General features: G+C 45.9%; 1 protein-coding gene across 8 annotated transcripts; it reads left to right on the top strand.

Moving 5' to 3' along the window:
* Nucleotides 1–818: 818 nt before the first annotated feature.
* gata3 (GATA binding protein 3) lies at nucleotides 819–16,041 on the top strand. 8 transcript variants are annotated; one of them, XM_084038749.1, is made up of 7 exons: nucleotides 819–970; nucleotides 5,662–5,750; nucleotides 5,898–6,307; nucleotides 7,229–7,762; nucleotides 9,914–10,173; nucleotides 12,176–12,301; nucleotides 14,448–16,041. In XM_084038749.1, exons 3-7 carry the CDS (start codon nucleotides 6,076–6,078, stop codon nucleotides 14,736–14,738), a joined length of 1,443 nt encoding a protein of 480 aa, XP_083894875.1. In that variant the 5' UTR covers nucleotides 819–970; nucleotides 5,662–5,750; nucleotides 5,898–6,075; the 3' UTR covers nucleotides 14,739–16,041. The 8 variants fall into 8 exon arrangements, with proteins under 8 accessions (XP_083894875.1, XP_083894876.1, XP_083894881.1 ...); XM_084038750.1 differs by lacking the exon at nucleotides 819–970 and adding an exon at nucleotides 5,331–5,527 and having other exon boundaries at nucleotides 5,664–5,750; XM_084038755.1 differs by lacking the exon at nucleotides 819–970 and having other exon boundaries at nucleotides 5,334–5,750; nucleotides 7,229–7,705; nucleotides 9,914–9,970; nucleotides 10,127–10,173.
* The last annotated feature ends 7,588 nt before the right edge of the window (nucleotides 16,042–23,629 follow it).

Genomic DNA, 23,629 nt, shown 5'->3' with positions numbered 1-23,629 from the left:
AAATGTGGCTCTAATTGCCGTGGAGTTTGGCGCGGATCTTCTCCGTTGATTAGACACCAGCCGTGGATCTGTGGCACAGGAGAGAGAAAAAGGGGGGGCTCCTCTTCCAACACAAAAGGAGGTGCAACATTTTTATGTGTCACGGAAATATCCGCAGAGCACAAAGTGCACGGGCACCATTAGTTGGCTACACAGAGAATACACCCACACAACACACTGGGCGCAAAATATAACCTGTTTCAACCATTAAAACCCCTCTTTCTTACATGTAAACCGCGCATATAAGCATTATTATACCTCACATGTACTGCTAATAGACACTTGATAACAACAACAATAAAAATAAATAAATAAAAAAAATAATAATAATAATAAGAGAGGCGTTTATATAGCTGTCTCCTGGTCCCAGGTGATGCACTAGAAATATTATTATGAAAACAGAAAAATAAAGAAAAACGTAATAGTAGTGATGTCAGTATTAAAACTGGGAGAATTGAATGTTAAAAAGGTGTAATAAATGGCTGCCATGGCCAATTGTTATATATAGATTTACTCCCATTGGTTTCTATGGCTTCTCCTTTCTATTCCTCTAAGCTGTGATGCTTTCATACCCGGAAGAGCTGGCGTGCACAGTACAGTAAGTACGGTAAAGAAGGCCGCCTTTGGTTGGCCCAGATGCGCGTGCAGCTGGCCCGGTAGCCTATGTGCGCGCGTGTCTCTCCTCCTCGCTGTGCGTTATGTGATGATGTGACTTCGGGACCGAGGGCGCGCGCACCACCACCACCAGCAGCAGCAGCAGCAGCAGCAGCAGTGCTGTGAGAGTGTTTTCCTCCCTCCTTCCCCTCCACGTCTCTCACTCTCACTCCGTCTCTCTCTCTAAACGCCACCGGCGCCTCATCTCTATGTCACTCTTCCTTGACGTCTGCAGAAAAAAGCTTCCGTCCGTCCGTCCGTCCAGCGTCCACTACAGGTCAGTAAATATTTAGACTTGCTCTGCATCCTCCACGCTCCGTCCAATGGACTGCCTCTTCCCCTCGGCGGCTTTGTGCACGAGAGCTCACTGATGTCTATCAATGATGGGAAACTTTTGCCGCCGTGGTTTCGTGCTAGCTTAGGTGAGAAAAACCGAGAAACCTCCCCCCAAAAAAGATAAGCGGTGAATGTGCAGGACTTTTATTTTTAACTTGCTGAAGAGAAGGGGGGAAATAATCTGTCTCCAGTGTTGAGAACACCGGCCCCGCTCTCCAAGACGTCCGCCATTGTTGCCTTTAACGTCGCTGTTAGCTGTTTGTTGTTGACCCGAGCGAGCTGCCGTTTCTCCCGGCGCGAGGGGATAATTAGCCACGGTCGCGGGGTCGACTTTCCGCGCGTGGGTCACTTTGGCATCGACGCGTAAGCCGAGTGCGTTTCGTCATATATTTTAGCCGCCTTACCTCAGAACTGGCCCCCCACAAAAATATAATAGCGCAGATGAGGCTTTTTAACGAGCTGTTAGAGCGCTCAGGTCGGCGGGACATCCTCCCGCACGAGCCGTGAAATTGATCTGATTACCCCGCCGGCGGGTTCCAGGACAGCGGGAGCTGGGCTCGCTGAGGCTGCGCCTCCACCCGGTTGTTAGTCTTCGGTCGATGCGTGTTGATGCGGCGGGGAGAGAGAGCCGCCGTTAGAATGAACAGGACGCCAAATTAAGGGCATCGCACGCGCACTGTCACAGGCCACGAGCTAGGAGGAGAGCGCGAGAGAAACCTTTGCTTTGATCCCAAACGGCTGTGTGTGTGTGTGTGTGTTTTATGCAGTTTTGCAAACTGGTCAGTTATTGGCTTAGATTAATTATTAAAATGCTATTTAAATAATAATTTAATCAAATCTGGCCATGAGATGGACACCAGGTTTGGATTCCCCATTTGTTTGATTAAGAGATTATTTTTTATTAACGTGGTTTGATTTGATTTTCATTTCAGGAAAATTAAAGTGTGTACGAGTCTCTGTTATATTTGAATTAAAATAAATAAATGATCCAAACATATGGGCGACTTTGTTGCTGCTGGGGCTCCGCGGGCTAAGAGGTGAAAAGGCCCCGCGCTCGAAATGAAAGATTACATCAGTGCGTCTGGCGAGGAGCGATATAGACACCGATAAGCATCACGAGTCACTCAATTGGCAGACCGCTTTCCTTTTCTTTCTTTTTCTTCATTTCGTTGCGAGAATCACACAACATGCGAAGTGCAAATGCATGAAGTGCTGCTTATGCATTTATTATTTTTTAACTCGAAGAAAAAGCCGATTTATCCTCCAGCTTGTGTTCTCATCTGAATCATTCTAGGAAATCCAAGTCAAGCTTCACGCGCTCGGCCAGTCAGAATTTGACGCCCTCGTTTTGTTCTAAGAAGCCGAGTTGGTTCACATGCTGACAGAATAACAGCCTCCCTTTTCTTGAAAAGACTAGACAGATGACTCGCCGGGCAAGAAACCTAAAACACACATGCCAGTTTCAAAATGTAGAATCGTATAATATATGACTTTCATACAGCAAGCCTCGCCTGTAGTAGTCAGCCATATCAAACACCACATGCAGCGTTGAAATATTCGATTGTTTTATATTCACATATAACGTGTCTCGTGTGTGTTCCCTCTTTCACCTGTATTTAAATTATATTTATTGTTATTTTTATTTTGTTATCAAGATGAAAGGCTTATCAGTCGCGGCTATGGACAAACGTGTAAGGATATTATGACCCGGATGCCAAAGCGTTTGATGCCTTAATGAAATAGTAAACACGCGCGCGCGCACACTCTTTATTATTTAAAACGCAGAATTGTATCTCGTTTCTAAATAGCTGCTATTTAAAAATAATATAATTAAACCTGTAAATTATTTTATTTTTGTATTTGTACATGTATACAAATATACATTATTTTATTATTATTACCACTATTATTATTGTTATTATTATTATTGTTATTATTTTTATTGTGTGATTTCATCTCCATGCCTTCTGATTAATCAGCTGACGGAAGGAAATAATTTATGAGGAAAAACAATGATTGTAATTACTGATGAGGTCATACACAGGAAGTTGGGGGACAAAGTAAACACACACACACACACACACACACACACACACACACACACACACACACACACACACACACACACACACACACACACACACACGTTATCTAAAACATTTCATCCCCCACACTGGCAATGGAATAATCCGTTCGTGTCTTAAATTCTCAGCTGCAGTAGAAAAAGAAACTGTGCCATGTCTTGATTTTAATCACAGCTGGCGAACACGACCACGTATCTCCGCCATCAAGAGCCGGAATGGCCCCTCGCCTACTTTTATGAATCAACCTTTACGCACAGCAGCACTGCTATTTGTAGGCCATTAACTACACAAATAGACCAGCGCGCGCACGCACACACGCACAGTGACAGAGAAAGGGACGTGAAGCCACTACTACTTCTCCCTCCGCGGCGACAGTATTCGGGATTATATATGACAACTTTTTAAGAGAGCCGGTCGTATTGCGATGCTGAATAAGCTCCGGCGTTATTGACACCGAGGCTTGGGAATCAAGTCATGGGATGGCTTCCATGTCCCATTCTCTAAGCTCCCATACATCCAGTCAAGAAACAAAAAAAAGACATAATCGGGATTTTAGGCTACATTTACCGTCATGTGTTGCCTCGGAGCACCTAGAACGGGCACTTTGTGGATAATGGCTCCGCGATACTTTGCAAGAGGATAATTACACGAGTCCGCTGACAGCTTGACAATGGCAGCTACAGCAGTTTGCATCCAAGTTCAGTCTCAGGTTTGCCTCCCTCTCTCTCTCCTCCTCTCTCTCCCTCCAGGTAGGGCTATCCTGGAGAGGGGAAAATTCCACGCTTTGCCAAGTCTCGCTCAGTCTGTGCTCCCACGCGCCCGCCTCAGAACAGACTCCATATCAAAGAGGGAATACATTGGGAATTAGACGAATAAAACCCTAATGGAGTCGTCACCTGAGCGCGTGGCCTTTTGTGATTAAAAAAAAATCTCAAACATTCAAATATTAACGAATGATAGTCCTCCTCGTGCATTTTTTTTTTGGTGCAGAGACATTAAACCCACGTGAAACCGAACCGACCTGATATTACCGACACAGGATACTGCTGCTGATACCTACGTGGTGCAAGGGCGTGCGCGCTCCCGCTGCCTATACCCACTGCGCGCCGTCAGGGGGTTCATTTCCTGACTGTTTACACCGCGATGACGTCACATCCCAGTGGCGCCGAGGCTGCCCCCTCCACGCACGTACACACGCACACACACACACACGCACGCACACACACATACACACGCACTACTATTACACACTGCCAATCTGAAAGAATATGGAGAATACAACCAGGGCTCTTCAGACATAAAATAGTTCCCCGAGGAACGCCCCCCCCCCCCCCCCCCCCCCCTTCCGCCACAGAGTGAATCCTTCTCTGATTTAGTTGCTCTTTAAATTATAGTCGCTTATCTGTTCAACTTGGAAGAGGAAAAAAAAGAGATGAAACGCGAGGCGGGGTAAATCACTCCCTGCGCGCGCATATCATGTTACATTTAATGCACTGTTTTTGAATAAATAATGACACGAGCCATTGTCGCCTGTCTGTTTGAGGTATAGGTTATTGGTGGGTTAACTGACAGACGATGAAACCCCACTTTAGGATTTTTTCAATTATTTTTTTAGGTCATAAACTCAGTCTCCCGGGCGTCCTGGTCCGCGCGCCTGCTTCACGGTGAGGAGAGATCGGCTCAATTCGGATGTGCCATTAGAATAATGTGGCTGTCACCGCGAGAGGACGCACTGTCACAATTTTAAGAGCGTGAACGTCCCGCAACCTGCCATTGGCCCAGAGCAACAGGCTCTGCTGCAGCCTCTCTTTCCCTCTTTCTCTCTCTCTCATACACACACACACACTGATGCAGACCTCAGTCGGATATATTAAAAACAGATCTTTTAATACGTTTATTTAAATGTATTGGCTCTGATGCTTTTATGAAGAGTGGGTGTTGAAATTGTCTTTTTTTAATGGCTGTCTGTTTCCATGCGCATCTTTTATTAGGCCTATATATTTAAAAGAAATATCTATATTTTAAATACCTTTTTTTGGAGGGGGCAAGGTCATTGAGAGAAATCGTACAGCCCTTCTGCGTCTCTCCTGGTCCACATTATATTCAATTAGGACCAGGCCCCTCCCCTTAACTGATGACACTGACAGACCCTCCTTAAGTTGCGTCGCGCCACAGCTGTCTGCAAGCATTGAGCTGCCTGGCGCCATCCTGAAAGAATGCCTTCACTGTAAAAAAAAAGAAAAAAAAAAAAAAAAAAAGGGGGGGAGCTGTAGAGAGCGAGAGAGAGAGAGGGAGGTAAAGCAAGGTTGAGCGAGCAAGCAGCAGCCACACAGACGAGAGAGAGAGAGAGAGAGAGAGAGGGGAGCGGAGTTAATGGAGAGGGCTACAACTGCGCACAAACAGAGATTTGATCAGTGAGTTTAACTTGCTGGTGCCGGTCAGTGTGCAGTGAAGCCATCCGCTGCAAACAAGCCCCGCGCCCGTACAAAACCTCCACTACTTGTTGAGCCGGGCTGAAACACTGACACTGTTTTGTTTTCTTTCTAAGAGGAAGAAGTTCAGGAACTCTGCGTTGGACTGGATTCCATTTTGGACGTATTTATCCGACAGCATCTTTTGTTGCATTTGCAATGTGGGGTACGTTTCGTGTTTCATTTTTAATTTTTAATATTTTTGTATTTTTTTCAACCGGGTAAATTCTCACTTAGTGAGTTTTGAGTCGTGCTGCATGTGAACAGTTTAGATAGAGCAAATAAAACAACCAATTCTTCTCTCTGTCTCCAGGTGATCGGAAGCAAGCGGGGAACCTGTGGATTTAACCCCCGAAAAGAAACACGGATTTGGGACATTCTTTCTTCTCTTGTGACTTGTACCGGTTTGCCTCGGCGTGCATGAACATTTACTAAAGAACAGCAGCAGCAACGACAACAACAACAACAACAACAACAAAAAAGCGAAAGCAATGGAAGTAAGTGCGGATCAGCCACGATGGATGAGCCATCATCCCGCGTTGAACGAGCAGCATCCCGGCTCGCATCACCCGGGCCTCGGCCACTCATACATGGACCCTTCGCAGTATCAGCTCGCTGACGATGTGGATGTACTCTTTAATATCGACGCACAGGGGAACCACGTCTCCCCATACTATGGAAACTCTGTCCGAGCCGTCCAGAGGTACCCTCCTCCTCCACACAGTAAGTAAAACGGCCTCTCCGGCCCTTTATTTAATACATGTGCACGGTATCCCGTTTAGTTCCCCGTGCGTAATTTGCCCCTGCAGCAAAGACTCGATTCCTGTCAGCGCCTCTCGTATTATTTGTATTATCTGACTGTGATCCGGACCAGGTTTCGGTTTTGGCCTGAGTTGACTTCGTCTGAAAAAACCCGAGATCGTAAAGTGTTGTGAAACCACGCCGTACACACGGATGGTTTACCTCCTGTTTGTCTTTGGTTTCTGCCCACCGCGTATATCGCATTCTATTCGCGTCTAAAATTAACAAACAAATATGACATTCAGCGGACTCCTACATGGGATGTTCTTTGTTTTTTTTAAATGCCCGTGCGTAAATTATTTTCAGAACCATTCGAGTGTTGGGTTACGGATTTAAATAAATAGATGCGTTGGCACAGACATATATTTTTTACTTGACAGCATGTTTTCACTTCTGAGCGCGTGCACAATATTTATATTTGTCATGCTATGCTATTCATCGGAGTTCCCTATATTGTAGATATTAACTTCCTCAACCGTCAATCACGACGTTGTTTCTATTGAGGCTCCCGACTCACACACGTCCAGCTGCATGAAGGCCACTAAGGGAAGGGCTAAAGGGCGGAATTGTGCACGTGCGGGGCGAACTAGCTGTAAAAAAAAAATTGGGATCGAGTGATTTGTAGACGGCAACAGAATGTGGTATTTTGACTGAACAGCTGGAGGCGCATGAAATCCGGGCTTTGTGTTGTACGTGAATAATAAAACCTGTGTTTTACGCGCTGATTGACAGTGTTTGCTCAGGCCTACAGCTACTCTCCTACAAATGTATGTGGATGTATTTATTGTCGCTGCAGCCCGGGGTCCGGCTCTCATGTTTTGCTGTGTTTGTGTGCTGCCCCAGGTAGCCAGGTGTGCCGTCCCTCATTACTGCACGGCTCTCTGCCCTGGCTGGAGGGGAGCAAAGGCATCGCCCCGCACCACAGCACCTCTCCCTGGAACCTGAGCCCCTTCCCCAAGAACCCCCTGCACCACGGCTCCCCGACCAGCCTGTCCGTCTACCCCCCGGCCTCCTCCTCCTCCCTGCCCACCGGCCACTCCAGTCCGCACCTCTTCACGTTTCCCCCGACCCCGCCGAAAGACGTGTCCCCGGACCCGGGCATATCCACCCCGGGCACCTCCGGGCGGCAGGAGGATAAAGAGTGCATAAAGTACCAGGTGACCCTGGCCGAGAGTATGAAACTGGAGTCGGCTCACAGCCGGAGCGTGGCATCGCTCGGAGCAGGGTCATCCTCTGCCCACCACCACCACCCCATCGCCACATACCCATCCTATGTCCCCGAATACGGCCCAGGCCTCTTCCCACCAAGTAGCCTGATAGGTGGGTCATCTTCTAGTTATGGTTCCAAAACAAGACCAAAAGCAAGGTCCTGTTCAGGTAGGCTGCGCTTTATTACATTCCCTTTTGATCTAACATTATTCCCCAGATTTGTAGCCTCAATGATCAGCCATGTTTAATCTCATACTAAAAAAAAATGCCCAAGAGCAGCTCATTCATCCCTCACATGTACAAGCTCTCCTTTTGGGGCAAAAGGCCATACAGATCAACCTGTACACCAAACAGGCGCATCAAAAAGCCTCAAAGCTCTTTCTTTCATTCATCATCTGATAATAATAATAATAATAATAATAATAATAATAATAATAATAATAATAATAATACATGCATTAAGAATTTACATACAAAATAACATCGAAGTGTATTAATAAACACATTACATATAGCCTACATATATATATTTTGAAAATACAATTTTGAAATACAATTTAGCACCAGTCAAAGGAGTTGAGAGTTTAACGCTTAAATTAATTCAGGTCATTTTCTCTCCACTAACACAGAGGGGGAGAGACGGGGGGAAGCCAGCTCTCTGGGCTGTGTCGCCCCGTTTATATGTTTAAGATAATCCCATTACTGTCAGACCAGTGCACGCCACAGTCGCATTGTTTACCCAGCGGTGGAGCACCGGATGCTGCTCGTTCATTCAGGGAAAAGAGCGGGCGAGCCGTCGCCGCGGCGGAGTGCACGAAGCACCGAGGGAGGGGAGAGACAGAGAGGGTGGGGAGATATTTCCTAAATTGTGAAAGAGGGGGGTAATTATTTTAAAGGTTGCTGCTGCAGCTGAAAAGCAGTTTTCCCGTAATGAGATTAATATCAGCGGCTATAGAAAACAGTGGATTAGTTGATGCATATCATCGGGATTATTCAACATCACACTCTTAGTGCAAATAAAGATTTTTAATTCGAGGATAATGTGAGATAATATGGATTTGAAGATATTTCCCGATCTGATGATGATTTCCCCTGTTTAATGAGGTTACCGACGCGCCGCGAGCTTCTTTCATTTCAAACCCAAAACGCACCGTGTTTCCAACTCTCCACGGCAGAGGCCTGCTTTCAGTCAAGTGCTATGTAGCCTACAGTTCCTGTTAGAGTTCAGCAGAAACACACGCACACACACACACGCACACACACACACACACACACACACACACACACACACACACACACACACACACACACACACACACTCGTCCAGCAGCCAGCATGTCTGTCGCGTTAAAACGAGCCGGGCCGACGCGCCTCTCCCTCGATAGAGAAGTCGGTGTGTGTGTGTGTGTGTGTGTGTGTGTGTGTGTGTGTGTGTGTGTGTGTGTGTGCGTGTGTGTGCGTGTGTTTTCTGCAACTCGGAATAAAAAGGGGAAGTGCGGCTGCATGAAAATGCAAAAAACAGCTTCTCGCGTTCAAATAATGTGAGCGCGCCGCGGTGCAGCGCCCTCGTGCATGGCAGGCCTCCTCGTGCAGACTGTGAGTGCGCGTCTCACCTGTCGGTGTCACTAGAGAAGTGCCAGTCAAACATGAACAGCCATCAATCACCTCAAAACAAAGCAGCCTGTAATAAAACTTCCTGTTAACACACTATTAGTATTATTATAACTATTATTATTATTATTATATTATTATTATTATTATTATTATTATTATTATTATTATTATTATTATTATTATTATTATATTATTATTATTATGAATGAGAGAAAGAGGCCTGATTTATTAGCTTTAAAAAATATTCAAGGACCAACGTGCATTTTGCTTAGTCTGAAAATCCTGTTCCAGGACACGTAGCTGGAAGATTGTGTGGATTATTGAAATGGTTTCTGCCTTATGGACCTTAACACAACCGCTGTATTCAGCACCAACGCTTACCACGTGTGTTTAATGTGTGTGTGCGCGTATGTGTGTGTTATAAATTAAATATCTGCTGCAGTAAAAGCCCTGCTTGTATTCACATTGTTAAATTCACATTATTATTGTTTGATGAAGCTTCATTGCATGTTTTATATATTATTATTAATATTATTATTATTAATAAATCTTCCCATTTCATTATAACCTTTCTTACTTTCAGCACAACTTTACATGCATGAAGAATGATCGGCTTTTAGACCAACTGACCTGGATACTCTATTCTCCGTGTTGTCTCTGTGTGTGTGCGTGCGTGTGTGCGTGCGTGTGCGTCGGCTCTTGCAGAAGGTAGAGAGTGTGTGAACTGCGGGGCCACGTCGACTCCGCTGTGGAGGCGGGACGGTACGGGTCACTATCTGTGTAACGCCTGCGGACTCTATCACAAGATGAACGGGCAGAATCGCCCTCTCATCAAACCCAAGCGGCGGCTGGTACGTCAACACCACATTTCTCTATTGATGACATTTCCGTCTCTCTCTCTGTTTTTCCCCTATCCAGGAAGAAGTAGGCCTATTAGCTGCAGGAAATTGACTCGACAAGTGCAGGTCTCTGTTTTCAGATACTACCATAGCAAAAAACTGCACAGTTTTTTTTTCTTTTTTTAAAATGCAATGACGATGCTATTTTTTTATTTGCTAAAATTGTCATTGATTCTGTTGAAGCAATAGGCCCCCATGTGTATTTTGGAGATGCCTTGCCTCCGTTAAAGAGCTGTGGCTGCAGGCCTGCATTCAAAAACAAAAAAACACGCACAACAAGCTCCATAAGATCATTATTATGTTAGCACTAAAGATACATCTGTAGATGTTTTTATGGTGCAATTCTTACGATTGCTTTCGGTGGAGCTTCTTCTTTTTTTTTTTTTTTTGCAGTTATTTCAGGGAAAGCCCCTCTCGTGAGTCTTTAGAGTTCCCCCTTCCTTCTTATGAAAAAGACAAAAATCATTCGAGGCAAAGATGGCCGTCCATTACTGCTCTGGACCTCTTCTCTCCTCCTCCTCGCCTCTAATGTGAAAACCCGACTTCCCAGGGAAGGGCTGCCGGATGTCTGAGCGGCGCAGATAAGTCGCTCCTAACAACACAACGCGCTTCCCCAGTCAAAACAGAAAGGCTGCGGAGTCCGAGCCAGGCCAGCACAGTCACGACTCGGAGATTGTTTAGTGCTACAATCTCGGCTTCAATGCGCAGGTCAGGTGGCTAATTACCACGCAACGTTTGACCTTGTAGTTTTTATTTGTGGAGGGCAACAAACAGAAAAAAAAACTATAGGCCAGAGAGTGACATCAGAGGTGGACTTTGAAGTGTGTAATAATTAACCACATCCACACTGATAGCTAAATATTTAACACACAAATTAATAGAAAAAGTTATTTAGGCTAAGGATTTGGTGAATTGCCATATGAAAAGATGGTGACAATACAAGTAGGCCTACATATCAAAGCCAGAGTAATTCACACATCATATATGAAGCCCAGTCTGATTGGTTATTCACAGCAGCAGCAGCAGGGGTTATAGGGCCACCACGTGTGTTTAATTGGAAATCCCTCCCCGAGATAATGTAGTCCTTTACGTTACGTGTGTCCTTTGCGGTCACCTGTCTATCGATTGTTTTTTTTTAAAAAGAGATTATAACATCAATGTCAAGCCACTGCGGCAAGCTGGGCCGCGAGACAGGCAGCTAAATCCATGGGAAGACATGACTTTCACTGTGTCAGGATGGAGAGGAGGTTTTACTCCGCTGGTCGCCTGCAGCGAAGCTAAAAATAATACCCAGTTTTCTTTCTTGCTTTTCTTTTTTTTAGTTGGCGTGCAATTATTGCTTTTATGATTCATTTCACTGCATGATGTATTCATATGATGTCCATCATAAAATGTACATGCTCGAGCTTCAATTGTTCAGCGTCACGAGGTCATTTAAAACGAGCCTTCGTGGCACAAACTCGCACTAATCAGATTGAATAGCTCTCCCATTTCAAGGCACTGCTTTTTATGTCTTCTGTAAATATTTATTCTCCAGGAGGTATGTGCTCTATGGCGCTATTTTTAGCCTAGAGTGAAAGCACCTTTTTGCTATTTCTGTCTTTATTCGAGACTATTTTTTCAGCTCGCACTGAATGCTAAATAAGAACTCCTATGTGTGGACTGGGAGTGTATACAACGCCTATGTTGGCCGTTTGTAAACAACTTCAGACAATGCGAGTGAAAAAATTAAGAATGCTGTGAAAGGGAATAAAACGGCCTTTTCTTTGTCGCCTTTGTAGAGATGTAGCAGCTATTATGCAAGACGTCATGGATACAGGGCTGGCAGATTTACACTAAAAAGACCAAATTCATCGTGATGCATTTAAATCCTGTATTTTTCCAGATTTTTTTTTATCCTGGTAAACTTGCTAAATATGCCAATTAAACGCCTAATTTTCACAATTAAATACAAATAAACATTCAGCCCTGAATCTTGACGTTAAATGTGTCAGAATAAAGCTTCATGTTGATTGGGTCATTGCGTGGTCACGTGACGTTCTCTTGGCCTCTCTGTGTTCCCGCGCAGTCCGCGGCCAGACGGGCGGGGACGTCGTGCGCAAACTGCCAGACGACAACGACGACGCTGTGGCGGAGAAACGCCAACGGGGACCCGGTGTGTAACGCCTGCGGCCTCTACTATAAACTGCACAATGTAAGTAATAAACCTTCATAGGACGTATCCCTGCGCCGTGCTTCTCCTCCATCTGTATTTCCTGCCGGACACCTTTCCCCCTCCTCCTCTGCATATTTCATCCGACTTGTCCCTGCAGAGACTTTCCGGGGCCACGGCGATAACAAACACTGTAGAATTAATATGATTTATTGGCAGTAAGTGCGAATCTAAAATGTAGAAGACCGAAGTGAACTAAGCCCGCAGCCGCCATGCTTTTGAATATTAAAGAAGGGGGGGCTTAATTAAAATTCGATTAATTTCCAGGCCGATCCCCCCCCTTATTTCTAGCCTTTTGGTTCCACGCGCGCCAGGGACTTGGAGTCCCCCCTCTGACCACCAATCCGCCTGATTCGTTTTGGGCTGGTTAGCGCCTCACCACATCATTTCACATCCTCAATCTGAAAACCCCAGGGACTCGTTTATCTCTCCCTCTCTCTCCTCTCCCGCGCACAAAGCTGTCACTTTTAATCAAACAGCCATTGTGCTTGAAACTAATAGTAGTAATAAGAAGGCGGCGGGCTAACTGCTCCGAGGCCACGTGGAGGTAATATCTCCCCCTCTCGCAGACAACAGATAAAGGTTGCTTATGTCCCCGTGTGTGAGGGGGAAGGAGTCTCCTGCTCTGCTTGTCACGCCAGCCTTCCCTGTTAAATCATTTTCCCATGTTACTTTTGGCACGTAGTTAAGACGCCGCAGAAAACGCACTCAGGCCAAGGTTAAAAAGGAGAGAAGGATAATATTTCCCAGTCACATATTAGCGTTTGAACTGACCCCGACCTCCACATTGTGAAATGGGTTGACTTTGGTAAACTGGGACTTTGTGTTGGCCCTTTGAAACTAATTCCACATTCTTCACGGAGAATTTGGGGAAGTCGTAGCCGGCCTGCGTGTCCCAAAACACCTGATGGAGCCGTCTCCGGCCCGTATGAGCCCAGATAAGGAGCTTGTGACAACAGAAAAGTTGCCACAAACACGAGGCCTTGTTAACACCTAAAACACAGACGGCCTCTCTCCAGTAATCGCCGCCCGCGTCTCTCAACTCTCTGCCTCGGAGTGAAGCGTTGATCTTTTACACCTCTGTACAGGGGCTGAGGTTTCAGGTGGTTAGCTGCTGGCGTGGGGGTGGGGGGAGAGGATGTGCTGTGCGTTCTGCGGTGGTCACCGACTCAAACGTTTTGGCTTGGCTTTTGTTTGATGTGCCGGGGCGGCCCAAGGCTTCCTCCGCGAGACATCTCGGCATCAAAGAGCAGGCCTGACTGGCTTTAGGTGGGTGTAGCATCGCCTCAGAGCTGGGAGCGAGGCAGAGAAAGTCACCCACATCTTAGAGAGTGAAACCACATCACTGGGGGGGAGGGGAGGGGGGGGCACAGATCTCTGCCCTCCGCTAATCATCGAGGCCAGTCTGCTTAAACAGTCAGTGAAAAATGCCAATGTGTCAGACGGCGAGGAAGAAGTCCCTGCTCCCATTTCCCCGGGAAGAAGCGCTCAGAAAGATCAGGAAGCCAGTCGGCCTCATCCACCTCCCCTCATAATCCGGCCCACAGCCGGAATTCCATCATCCAGCTCTCATTCCCGGCTAAACCTGTGCTGGAATACGGCAGCTGGGGCCGTTTTGGCCCGGAGACGGCCACGCGGTCGAGGAGGAGGGTGGAGAGGAGGACTTGGCCGACGCCGGCGGTCGTCATGGCCATGTGTCTCTGTGGTCGACATTAGCTGCCAGACCCTTCTCCGGCTCTGTTCTGCACACTCTCTCCCCGTCTTCCCCCTTTTCCTCTCTTTCCGTCTGGCTCAGATACAGTTCGGCTTGAATGAATCAACATTTAAATCCACACACACACACCAAGAGTATATAAACAATCTTGTGTTTCAGGATGGGATGGTCACATTTGCCCCATAATGGGACTCCATTACATATCATTACGTCTCCCTGAAACCCCCAAAATCGGCCTCAAAGGCGACTAAAAGCTCAGCGTGTGCCACATTTCCTTACTCATTCTGAAACCCGGTGACACCCTTTACTTAAGGTTTCCTTTTATCATCGTGTCTCCACTTTAAAACACTATGCCGTGGATCCGTTGTGACAAAATACTAATCTGCCATCTTCTCTGTCTCCTTTCGAGAGCAGATCAACCGACCTCTGACCATGAAGAAGGAAGGCATCCAGACCAGGAACCGGAAGATGTCCAGCAAGTCCAAGAAGAGCAAAAAGTCCCAAGACGGCATGGACGACTTCTCCAAGAGCCTGATGGACAAGAGCAGCTCCTTCAGCCCGGCCGCCTTGTCCCGCCACATGTCGTCCTTCCCTCCCTTCTCGCACTCCGGCCACATGCTGAGCACCCCCACACCCATGCACCCCTCTTCGGGCCTCCCGTTCGGCCCCCACCACCCTTCCAGTATGGTCACAGCCATGGGTTAGACCTCCCTGTGCTGCACCGCCCCTGAACCCTCGCCACCGCCACCACGTCCCTCGGTACCTCTGCTGACCTGCTTCCATATTCTAAAAAGACAAACAAACTGCTCCACGGCACGACCCAAGCCCCCCCCCCCCCCCCCCCAACAAGTCCCACCAGCGAACTGCGGCGTGAGAACGACGGGCTCGCAGCTCCTTTGTCCTCAGTTCTATCTTATTTTTATAAAATCAAAGTGTACCTCTGCGATGTGAATGCTTTGCAGACTTTGACTGTGGCGCACTGACCTCCAGGGGGAAGATCTTGTTTTCCTCCGACGAGCGAGAGAAAGACCATTTTCTCCCCAAGCCGCCGCCACCGCCGCCGCTGTCACCACCGCCACCACATTGAGGCTGTCCTCCCAGCCGATCCACATGATACGGAGCTCCATTTGTGTACAAAAAGCCATTTTTCCACACACAAACATCACAAAAGCAGACATTGAAAAAACTTTTACAACGACCTCTCCAGAAATTTCCAGACCCGCCTCTCTTCACTTTGCACCTGTGTAACAGGAAACCCCCCCCACCCCACAACCCCCACACCCCCCTTCTTCCTCTCCTCGCTGGAGATGAGGAGAGACAGACGTTGAATATATTTGTACAAATTGTATGAAATACAGTACATTTAATGAAGACTTTTTAATTTAGTAAAGAGAAGAAAAAAAAGGAAACATGCCCCTGGGCAGCTAACGACGAGAAGGGTACGAGTGGCAGCAGTAGGAGACAAGGGAGGAGAGTCCCAGAGGGAAGGAAAAAGGGAGGAGGTGAGGAGACGAGAGGGAGAGACTTTGAGAAAGGGCAGGCCTCTGTTTTCGCCTGCGTGAAATGTGTTGCATTAAGTTTGCAGAGAGTCGGCGGCTGCGGCCGTCGGCGTCTCTAGTTTGTTTTTTTTTCCGTTTTTTTTTTTTTTTTGGATGTGCTATAGGTCTCGGGCAATTGGTTTGTGTTGACGCGCGCACGTACACACACACACACACACACACATACACGCACACACACATTTGACCACCTGAAAGACTTTTCTTCCTGCCCACAGATTATATGCATTGTGAAAAAAAAAGTTCCTGTATTTGTTATTTGTATGTATAAATCAGAGTACCAAAAATACGAAATAAACAAAGATGTAGAATTATTTCTTTATGTTATGCAGACTGAATGGTTGTAAAAATTTAATAATAATCCCTCGTGTAAAATATGACTGCTTTTTTGTTTCGTAATTTTTTTTCCTCTTTGAAAATAATAAACTAGTTTAATCTCTGTTGACATGTTAGCGCTGTGGTCGAGAGCCGTCTTTTCTGTCTCTTTTTCTGTGATCTCTGACACTCTGCACTATCCGCCCACCACAACCACAACCAGCGACACCCTGGCATTTCTTTTCTTTTTTTTTCTTCTTTTTTTTACCCAGCATTCACAGGAACGGCTCTTACGGTCAGCTGAGCACAAACAGGAAGAGTAGAAATAAACAGTGGCAATGGAGGAACAAATCAAATGGCAGGGTCAGAGAGGCCAGGCCACACAGGCACCGCAGGGCTGAAGGGGCTTTTGTCTCGTCCTGCTCATAATACATCCATAAATACACAGCGGCCGACATGCAGCGCTACACACACACACACACACACACATCAGACATCCACCGCTCATTTAGAGAGGACGACTCATCAGGAAACGACTCATCAGGAAACAGCATTCTCACATTAATGAACACTTAAAAGTTCACCTGTGTCGCTGTGTGCATCACTCTGCTGCTGAGAAATGAGTCGGCCGGGAAAATAAGAGGAACTCTGCTGGTTTCGACCGCTGAATTAACCACACAGTTGTCTGGAGCTTCCTCCATCTTTCAGTTCTATGACTGTGATATTGTTTGATCGGTTCTGCCTGGGATATCCCAACAGTCATAGATCAAATAGTCCTGTTTTTAAGACCACAAACAAAACACTGACCACATCACACAATGCAGCAGGGCATTTTGTTTTTTTTATTTAAAGGTCATTCACTGCTAAGATTACATGTTTTACATGTTGGTGTTAGAATAGAATAGAAAGATAAACGGGTGAATGCACACACAAAAATAGCAATAGATGATGAAAATGTAAACAACCATAATATATTCACAATAAAATATATATATGGAATATAAATCAAATAAAAAAATAACATTTCATTAAAAAAAAAAACAGGGTGTAATGCATAAGAGTGAAGCACAGGATAAAATATCAAATCTAACTTCCACAGTGGACCTGGCTTCTCTAAATCACAATAAAAAAAGCCTTCGCTATGTTTCCGTTTAAATCAAAGATCCACAACAAATCAGAAGTGAGCACCAGCGACTGAACATGAGACTTGGTAAATCTTCTCTGTTGTGCAGGTTTTTACCTGTGAAAGCCCGCTAACATCCCAAACAAAGACATTTATCCTTTTATCCTAATGCAGCCACGCACTCTGGGGATTCATAACATCCAGAGAAATTTCCCTGACGGGCCGCCGGACTAAATAACAAGGTGCTCATATCATAAAAGTAGAACGTTATTGTTGCTTCCATTGAGCCACAACTTGACCAAGTTGGTTTTATTTCCTTTTTGTGTCGTTACGTCCGTTATGAGTCCTGGTACCGTGGGCCTGTAAACTCCAAACAACTCCAACGTCTCTCTCGACTCGGAAACAAAAACAACGCATGGACTGTTGGGAACCGCATTTCCAATATCGGGATCTATTTGCACAAGTGGGACGCCAAATCCGGCGGCTGCAGCCCCTCTCATGCCTCCCTGCAGAAAAAGGCCATACAGGAGTCAGGTATTTGGCGTCATTTGTTTCTGAGCCGCTGTGACCAATCGGGAGATTTGCTCCTGTGTTTTAATAGTGAGGTCAAGGGGGCATGTGGGATGAGAATGGGAACGGTGTGTGTGTACACAGAGGGATTGAGGAGTGCTCTGGCCCCCGTCGTGGGACCCCATGGCCCCTGGCTGACCCGTTTCCCCCTCTGGTGTTCGCCGGTGGACGTCTGCCAAGGGTGACTGGACGTGCAGCGGTTGGGCTCAGGTGAGGACGAGTAACCGTCGGACGACCTCTCTGTGATCTCGTCTCCTCTTCCCTCCATCATCGTCGTCACAAACCACTTATTTCTGTCTCTCTCTCTCTCCCTCTCTCCCTCGCCGCCGCCGTCTCCCGCTCTTCCTGCGTCTGCCTCTCGTCTTTCAGGTGAGGACGATGACAGATGCGTGGGTGTAATCGGCTCTCAGGAACAGTCCATCTTCATCCAGGCAGCGCCGCTGTCACCGTCAGCAGGGGTCGGGTCACATTCGGGGTCACCGTGTCGGAGGAAAAACAAAAAAAATTCACCCTTTTCTTCAAAATGATGTCAAGAAATGCAAACTTTGCCATTATTTTCAAAAAAAAAATACCACATCAGGAAGTAGGAAGTTGCTTCTGGCTGGGTCAGCTGTTCCCTCACACCTTTCATCTCTGGGTTCAGGTTTTTGTATACAAGACCTTCGTGTCCGTAACATTGGTTTGAAGGCCGGAGCGGTCTGTGTCAGTGTGGTCGCGTGTGGGGGAGGCAGCTCTGTGTTGTGGCTGAACGACAACTCTCCTGTCCCACAAGTCGAACCCAGAATGGTTGTGTTTATGAGTCAATCAGCTTCTCACTGAGTGTGTTTCAGTCTTGTGTGATATTCACAACTTTATAAGTGGGACTTTTCTGACAGTAGTTTCAAACGAGTCCGCGGTCGTCCTTGTATGAGGCGACCAGGGTGCTGGAGGGTCTGTTCCTGTTTGAAAGTACTTTTGTTGTGGTTTTGTTTTGCTTTACTAAACCTAAACAAGTAGCTTTTTTGCCTCAACCTAACTATGTCATTTTGTAGTTGTTTTTTTTGTTGCTTTGTTGTGTTTGTTCAACTACATGTCCAACCGTTTTAAACTGAGACTTTGGAGGAGACGAGGTTGTCTGAACCTGACGTTCAAGACCTCTGCTTTGAGTGAAAGAGAATGAAAAAAAGCTGCCTTCAAACTTAATATACATGAACTTTTCCTACAACGTTAAATCTACCAAAGATAAATGTCATAACGATCCTATATATGAATTTTGGAGTCCAGCAGACAGCCTTCAAGTCTCTGCAGGGACACTAGGCACATATGATAATAATGTAAGGCTTCATTTAAGGGCAATTTAGGAGTACTTTGCACCATAGTGAGTGAACAGGATCTTACAGTATTTGAGTCAGTGGTATCCTCGATCTGTCTCAATGACACATTGATTACAAGATATAATATACTGTTTATTTAGCATCCTCCAAAAACATTATAGGATTACTGTAGTCCCTTTTTGAAAGTAAACGGCTGTTGTTACTCTTATCCTTCCCCTTTGTTTCCAAAGACCTGAAGCCTGAAACATGAGGGATGAGCTGCCGCGGCATTGTGGGAGTTCTCTCACTTGTTGGAGACCCCCTCGCCACTTTGAAAAGAGCAGCCTCGCGCTGCATTGTCTCCTTAACAATCGTAAATTTGAACCATAATCTCCCGTCACAACATAGCAGATAAAAGATAATTATCTCTTTTACTGAGGTGCCCTGGGGCTTCTTGGACGGCCTAGCAGACAACGCGCCTAAACCCTCATCCCACACACACACAGACACACACACACACACACTGGGAGCCTGCTGCTGCTACGCTGAGAGATGCGTCAACAGATGAGTTTGAATGCTCAAAGTGTTTATGTGAATGAGTAAATCCCAACCTTCTCTCATGTCTCGAAATAAACCGAGTTCTGATTTATGCACGGGGTCGTGGAGAACACAGGGTGTTTCACCTGTCGTAGATTCAGGTGTTGCTTTCAGGGACTACTGGGAGTAATGGAGGTGGCACAAAGATCACAGGTTCACTTAGGGAGGTGCAGACCTCAGTCACTGACAGAACGTGTCAGAGGGGATGAGTGACGACCAGAGAGGGCCAGGAAGAGTGTGAGGTGACGTGTGTGAGGGAAGAGTTCAGGACTCGGGTTCAACTAAAGTGGAATATTTCAGGGGGGAAGGAAGGTTGCACGAGTGAACTATGTTGTTACCGGTGGAGGGAAGAGTAGCTCATCATCGTAGCCATGCAAAACGTGCAAAGTTGCTCAATTTGACTTCAGCAGAAGTTAAAGGTAGGCAAGAAAAGATTATTCAAAAACATTCAAAAGCAACGTTTATTGTAATAGAAATCGCAACAGTTAAAATAAATCGCAAAAAACATTAACATTCAAAACTAACGGAGAACCTTTTTTTTCATTTATTTCAGCAACACTTCACTCCAAAGATACTTTATTTTAGGTCCCCTTGCCTTTTTAACTCATTTAAAAAAGTGCCAATATTTAGCTCAGCATAGCATGAAGACTGGAAATAAAGGGAAATGGCTAGCTAGCAGCAGCGGCCCTCTAAAGCTCACCAATCACAGATATAATGTGTTCATTTTTTAACTTTAGAGGTGCCAGAGGTCATTTGCCTCGTAACTGCTGGTATCTATGAATAAGGCCACGTTCAGACTGTACACGTCCATTGGCGAATCTCATTGACTTTGCATGGGCTTGTGTCACATTATGCTGAAATTAATTGTGGGTCCGCTTCGTTGCATCGCTTGTGTCGGAAAAGTTGAGAAAAATTCAACTTGTCAGGCACTGACTGATCCGTCAGCCAATCAGATCGCGTTATGCAACTCCCCCATGGTCCAGACACGCCTTCCCTCGTCCGTCAACGGACATGTACAGTCTGTACGCGGCCTCAGGGCTACCCTGGATCGTGACCGCGCCTGCTGCTGTGGCCCTGCTCGTCACCCAACACTACTATTATTCTAATTATTATTAGTCAAATTTCTGTCATTATTATTTCTACTACTGTTGCTAGAAGGATCTCTCCTCACTCGGTCTCCCTGAGGTTTCTTCTATTTCTTCCTACTTAAATATTTTTGGATGTAAGTTAAATAGACGTTTTTCCTTATCCGATGTCCGAGGACAGAAGTTGTTGTACAGATTGTAAAGCCCCCTCAGACAAAATGTATAGTTTTAAATAAATAAAGAATAAGTGTATTTCCCAAAATGCCAAACTAGTAGCATCAAGGAAGACATAAGGCAGTAGAGTGACTAAAATAAGTGTACAAATACAAACAGAACTACTCATTACTACTTACAATAGTAATAGTAGCTGTAGTTTGATACTTTAACTTGTGGTCTTTGTCTACATATTCTGAAATGTAATAAAAGTCATTTTGTGTGGTTTTGTTCCACCTCTTTAACTCTTCCCTTATTCCTCCACATGTCATCTTTCCCATCACACCCCCCTGGAGCATGTTTCCCTGTATGCCGCTACACCACATGGTTCTCAAGCCTCGTCCCCTGGTCGGCCCCGTGTAACGGACGGCTGTCTCTCCCACGCCCGGGGCAAAACTGGAACCCACTCGTTAAAACCTCTGTGCCGTCAGCGCATTTGCATGAGCCTGCGTCCACAAACTGTCAACTGGGGTTTTACCCGACGCTGCCTTCGCCGCTCTTCCACAGAGAGCGAACGTGCAGCCAAATCACCTGAGCTGCGCGGCGACCGACTGATAGCTGACTGGCACCTTCCTCGCCTGCATCACAAATCCACAGAAAAGTGGAGCAGACAGGCGTTTGTACTGGGCTGGTTTGGATGCGGTGCCAGGGGACGCGCATTAGCTCAGCCGTGATTGATGACACGATCTTGGCACCGTCTGCAAAGGTGTGTTTGAAGAGTGTGTGTGGAGTACCGCTCCTTTTATATCTCCGATAAGTCATGCCTTAATCACCTTTTAATAAACTGAGTCAGAAGTTGATATCTCAGGACAGATGTTGCAGCTTCATATCTTTGCATACTTTTTTGGGGCCGTGTGTGATTATCCTAGTTTCAGAGTTATTTTTTCCTTCTGTTTACATTACATACAGAAAGTGTATTGAAAAGAGTGATTTCTTTCACTATGTTACAATGAGGTTTAGACAGCATCAGCTTGTCATCCGTGCCAAAACAAAATGCAAGAAAGAAACATGCGCAATGTTGAATGAAAAGTCACATTTAAATGTGCATCAAAATATCGATCTCACTATCTGTTGAAGTTATTGCTCATATCTGTGTTACATACAAGAGATTTCTGGAGTGAATGCTGTGTTTTTCATGCAGCTTCTTAAGGTTTGTGCATCAAGTTGTCAACACATCGCAGGTTCAACAGTAGGATGCACGCGAGTAGTATTTTTGGGTGAGACTCAGGCTGCAGAAAATAACAGAACAGAAATAAGCAATAACTCCTTGAGATGATGTGTGCAGTCAGATTTGAGCGTTGCAGGGATTCAGATGCCAAATGCACACATGAATATGAAGATGAATCGGGACGAGCGAAGCACAACTAGAATAAATATGGAACAAGACTCTGAGACTACAGACATGCATGGGCTCTGTGAGGCTGCACTTATAGGTGTAGTGGTGCTTTCAGCTAAATGCTACCATCAGCAACGCTAACATGCTCACAATGACAATGCTAGTATATGTTAAGCAGGTATGAAGTTTCCCATGTTCACATCTCAGTTTAGCTTGTTAGCATGCTAATTAGCACTACATTTCACTGGATGCGTACAACTTTGATATGTTGGTGGTGAGTAGGATTTCACCTCTGGGGACCATGAATATCTGTATCAGACAGCTCTAGACTAGGTTTTGGACAAGTCAGGGATGGCGTGTCTGTTTCCACTTGTTACATGGAGAGTGACTTTTCAAAATAAATGCTTCGTTTTTACAGGAAACGTTCATTTTCAAAGTAAACTAGAGTACTTAGTTAGGTTTGGCAACAGAAGTACTTGGTGAGGCTAGTTAATACTGTGGTTTGGGTTAAGAGAACTACGTGTGTTACATTACATAACAATGGCCATCCACCTTTCCTCCCTCCTGCCTGCATGGACGTTTTCACTCTTTATACTACGTTGGCAGTCTGAGCATTTAATAATGAAGCTGGTGGAGAAGTTGACGAGACTATGAAATACAATCCAGGATCCCCACTATTCCTGCTCGGGACAACCCGGCATCCGGACTGCTACCGTGACAACGCAGTGGCTCCATTGAAACTAATAAGCTAGCTGAGTTTTTGGATGCGTTGCTAATGGCAGTTTGAACACGATCTTTTGCAACATGGGTCCAAAACTTTATGGAAGAATTCCTCATGTTGCGCAGGAGCAAACAAACTCTGCTCACCTTTGAAGATGATGAATATTGCCACAGGTGACTAGCTATTGGCAGCTTTTGCCCTAAAAAAAACCCATGGAAGTCCAACTCTAACTGCAAGCAGTGGGTTGCGTGTGTGATCATGCATGCGTCGGCTGCCAACAGTTAGAGTAGCTACCTCACTAACAAAGGGACTGCTGTGTCGGTCGGCTGTCCAGAGCCCCGGGGCTGTTTATACATGCCATTGTCTCCCTTGGGCCAATCAGACAAGCCTTGCTAGGTAAATAAGCCCGCCGCAGCCAATCGCCGGCCAGCACAGCGGGATCTGGGCTGGTTATCTGCAGCACCCCAGGAAGTGGAAGAAACGATGGGGGGAAGTGACAAAACACATTAGTGCAACCTTCTATCTGCTCCCCTCAGACTATCTACCTCCCATCTCATTAGAGGCTTAATTCATGTAGCGGGCCTGCGTTCTCATTGGAGGGTCGATATCTCTCTGCTCGCTCATCGTCTGTGCCCGATGGATTTCATAGACAGCCTCGAGCATCGCTGATAATAAACTAACTGTTTGGAGAAGTGTGAACATATCCAGATTTGTACAGATTTTGCAGAAGCCCTGACTAACACTGAGGAATGTTCAGTTGACGGACTGCTTTTGTTCCACGTTCCAGC

Source organism: Eutrigla gurnardus (assembly GCF_963514095.1).
Source record: "Eutrigla gurnardus genome assembly, chromosome: 21".
NCBI lineage: Eukaryota > Metazoa > Chordata > Actinopteri > Perciformes > Triglidae > Eutrigla > Eutrigla gurnardus.
This window is presented reverse-complemented; position numbering and strand designations above follow the sequence as displayed.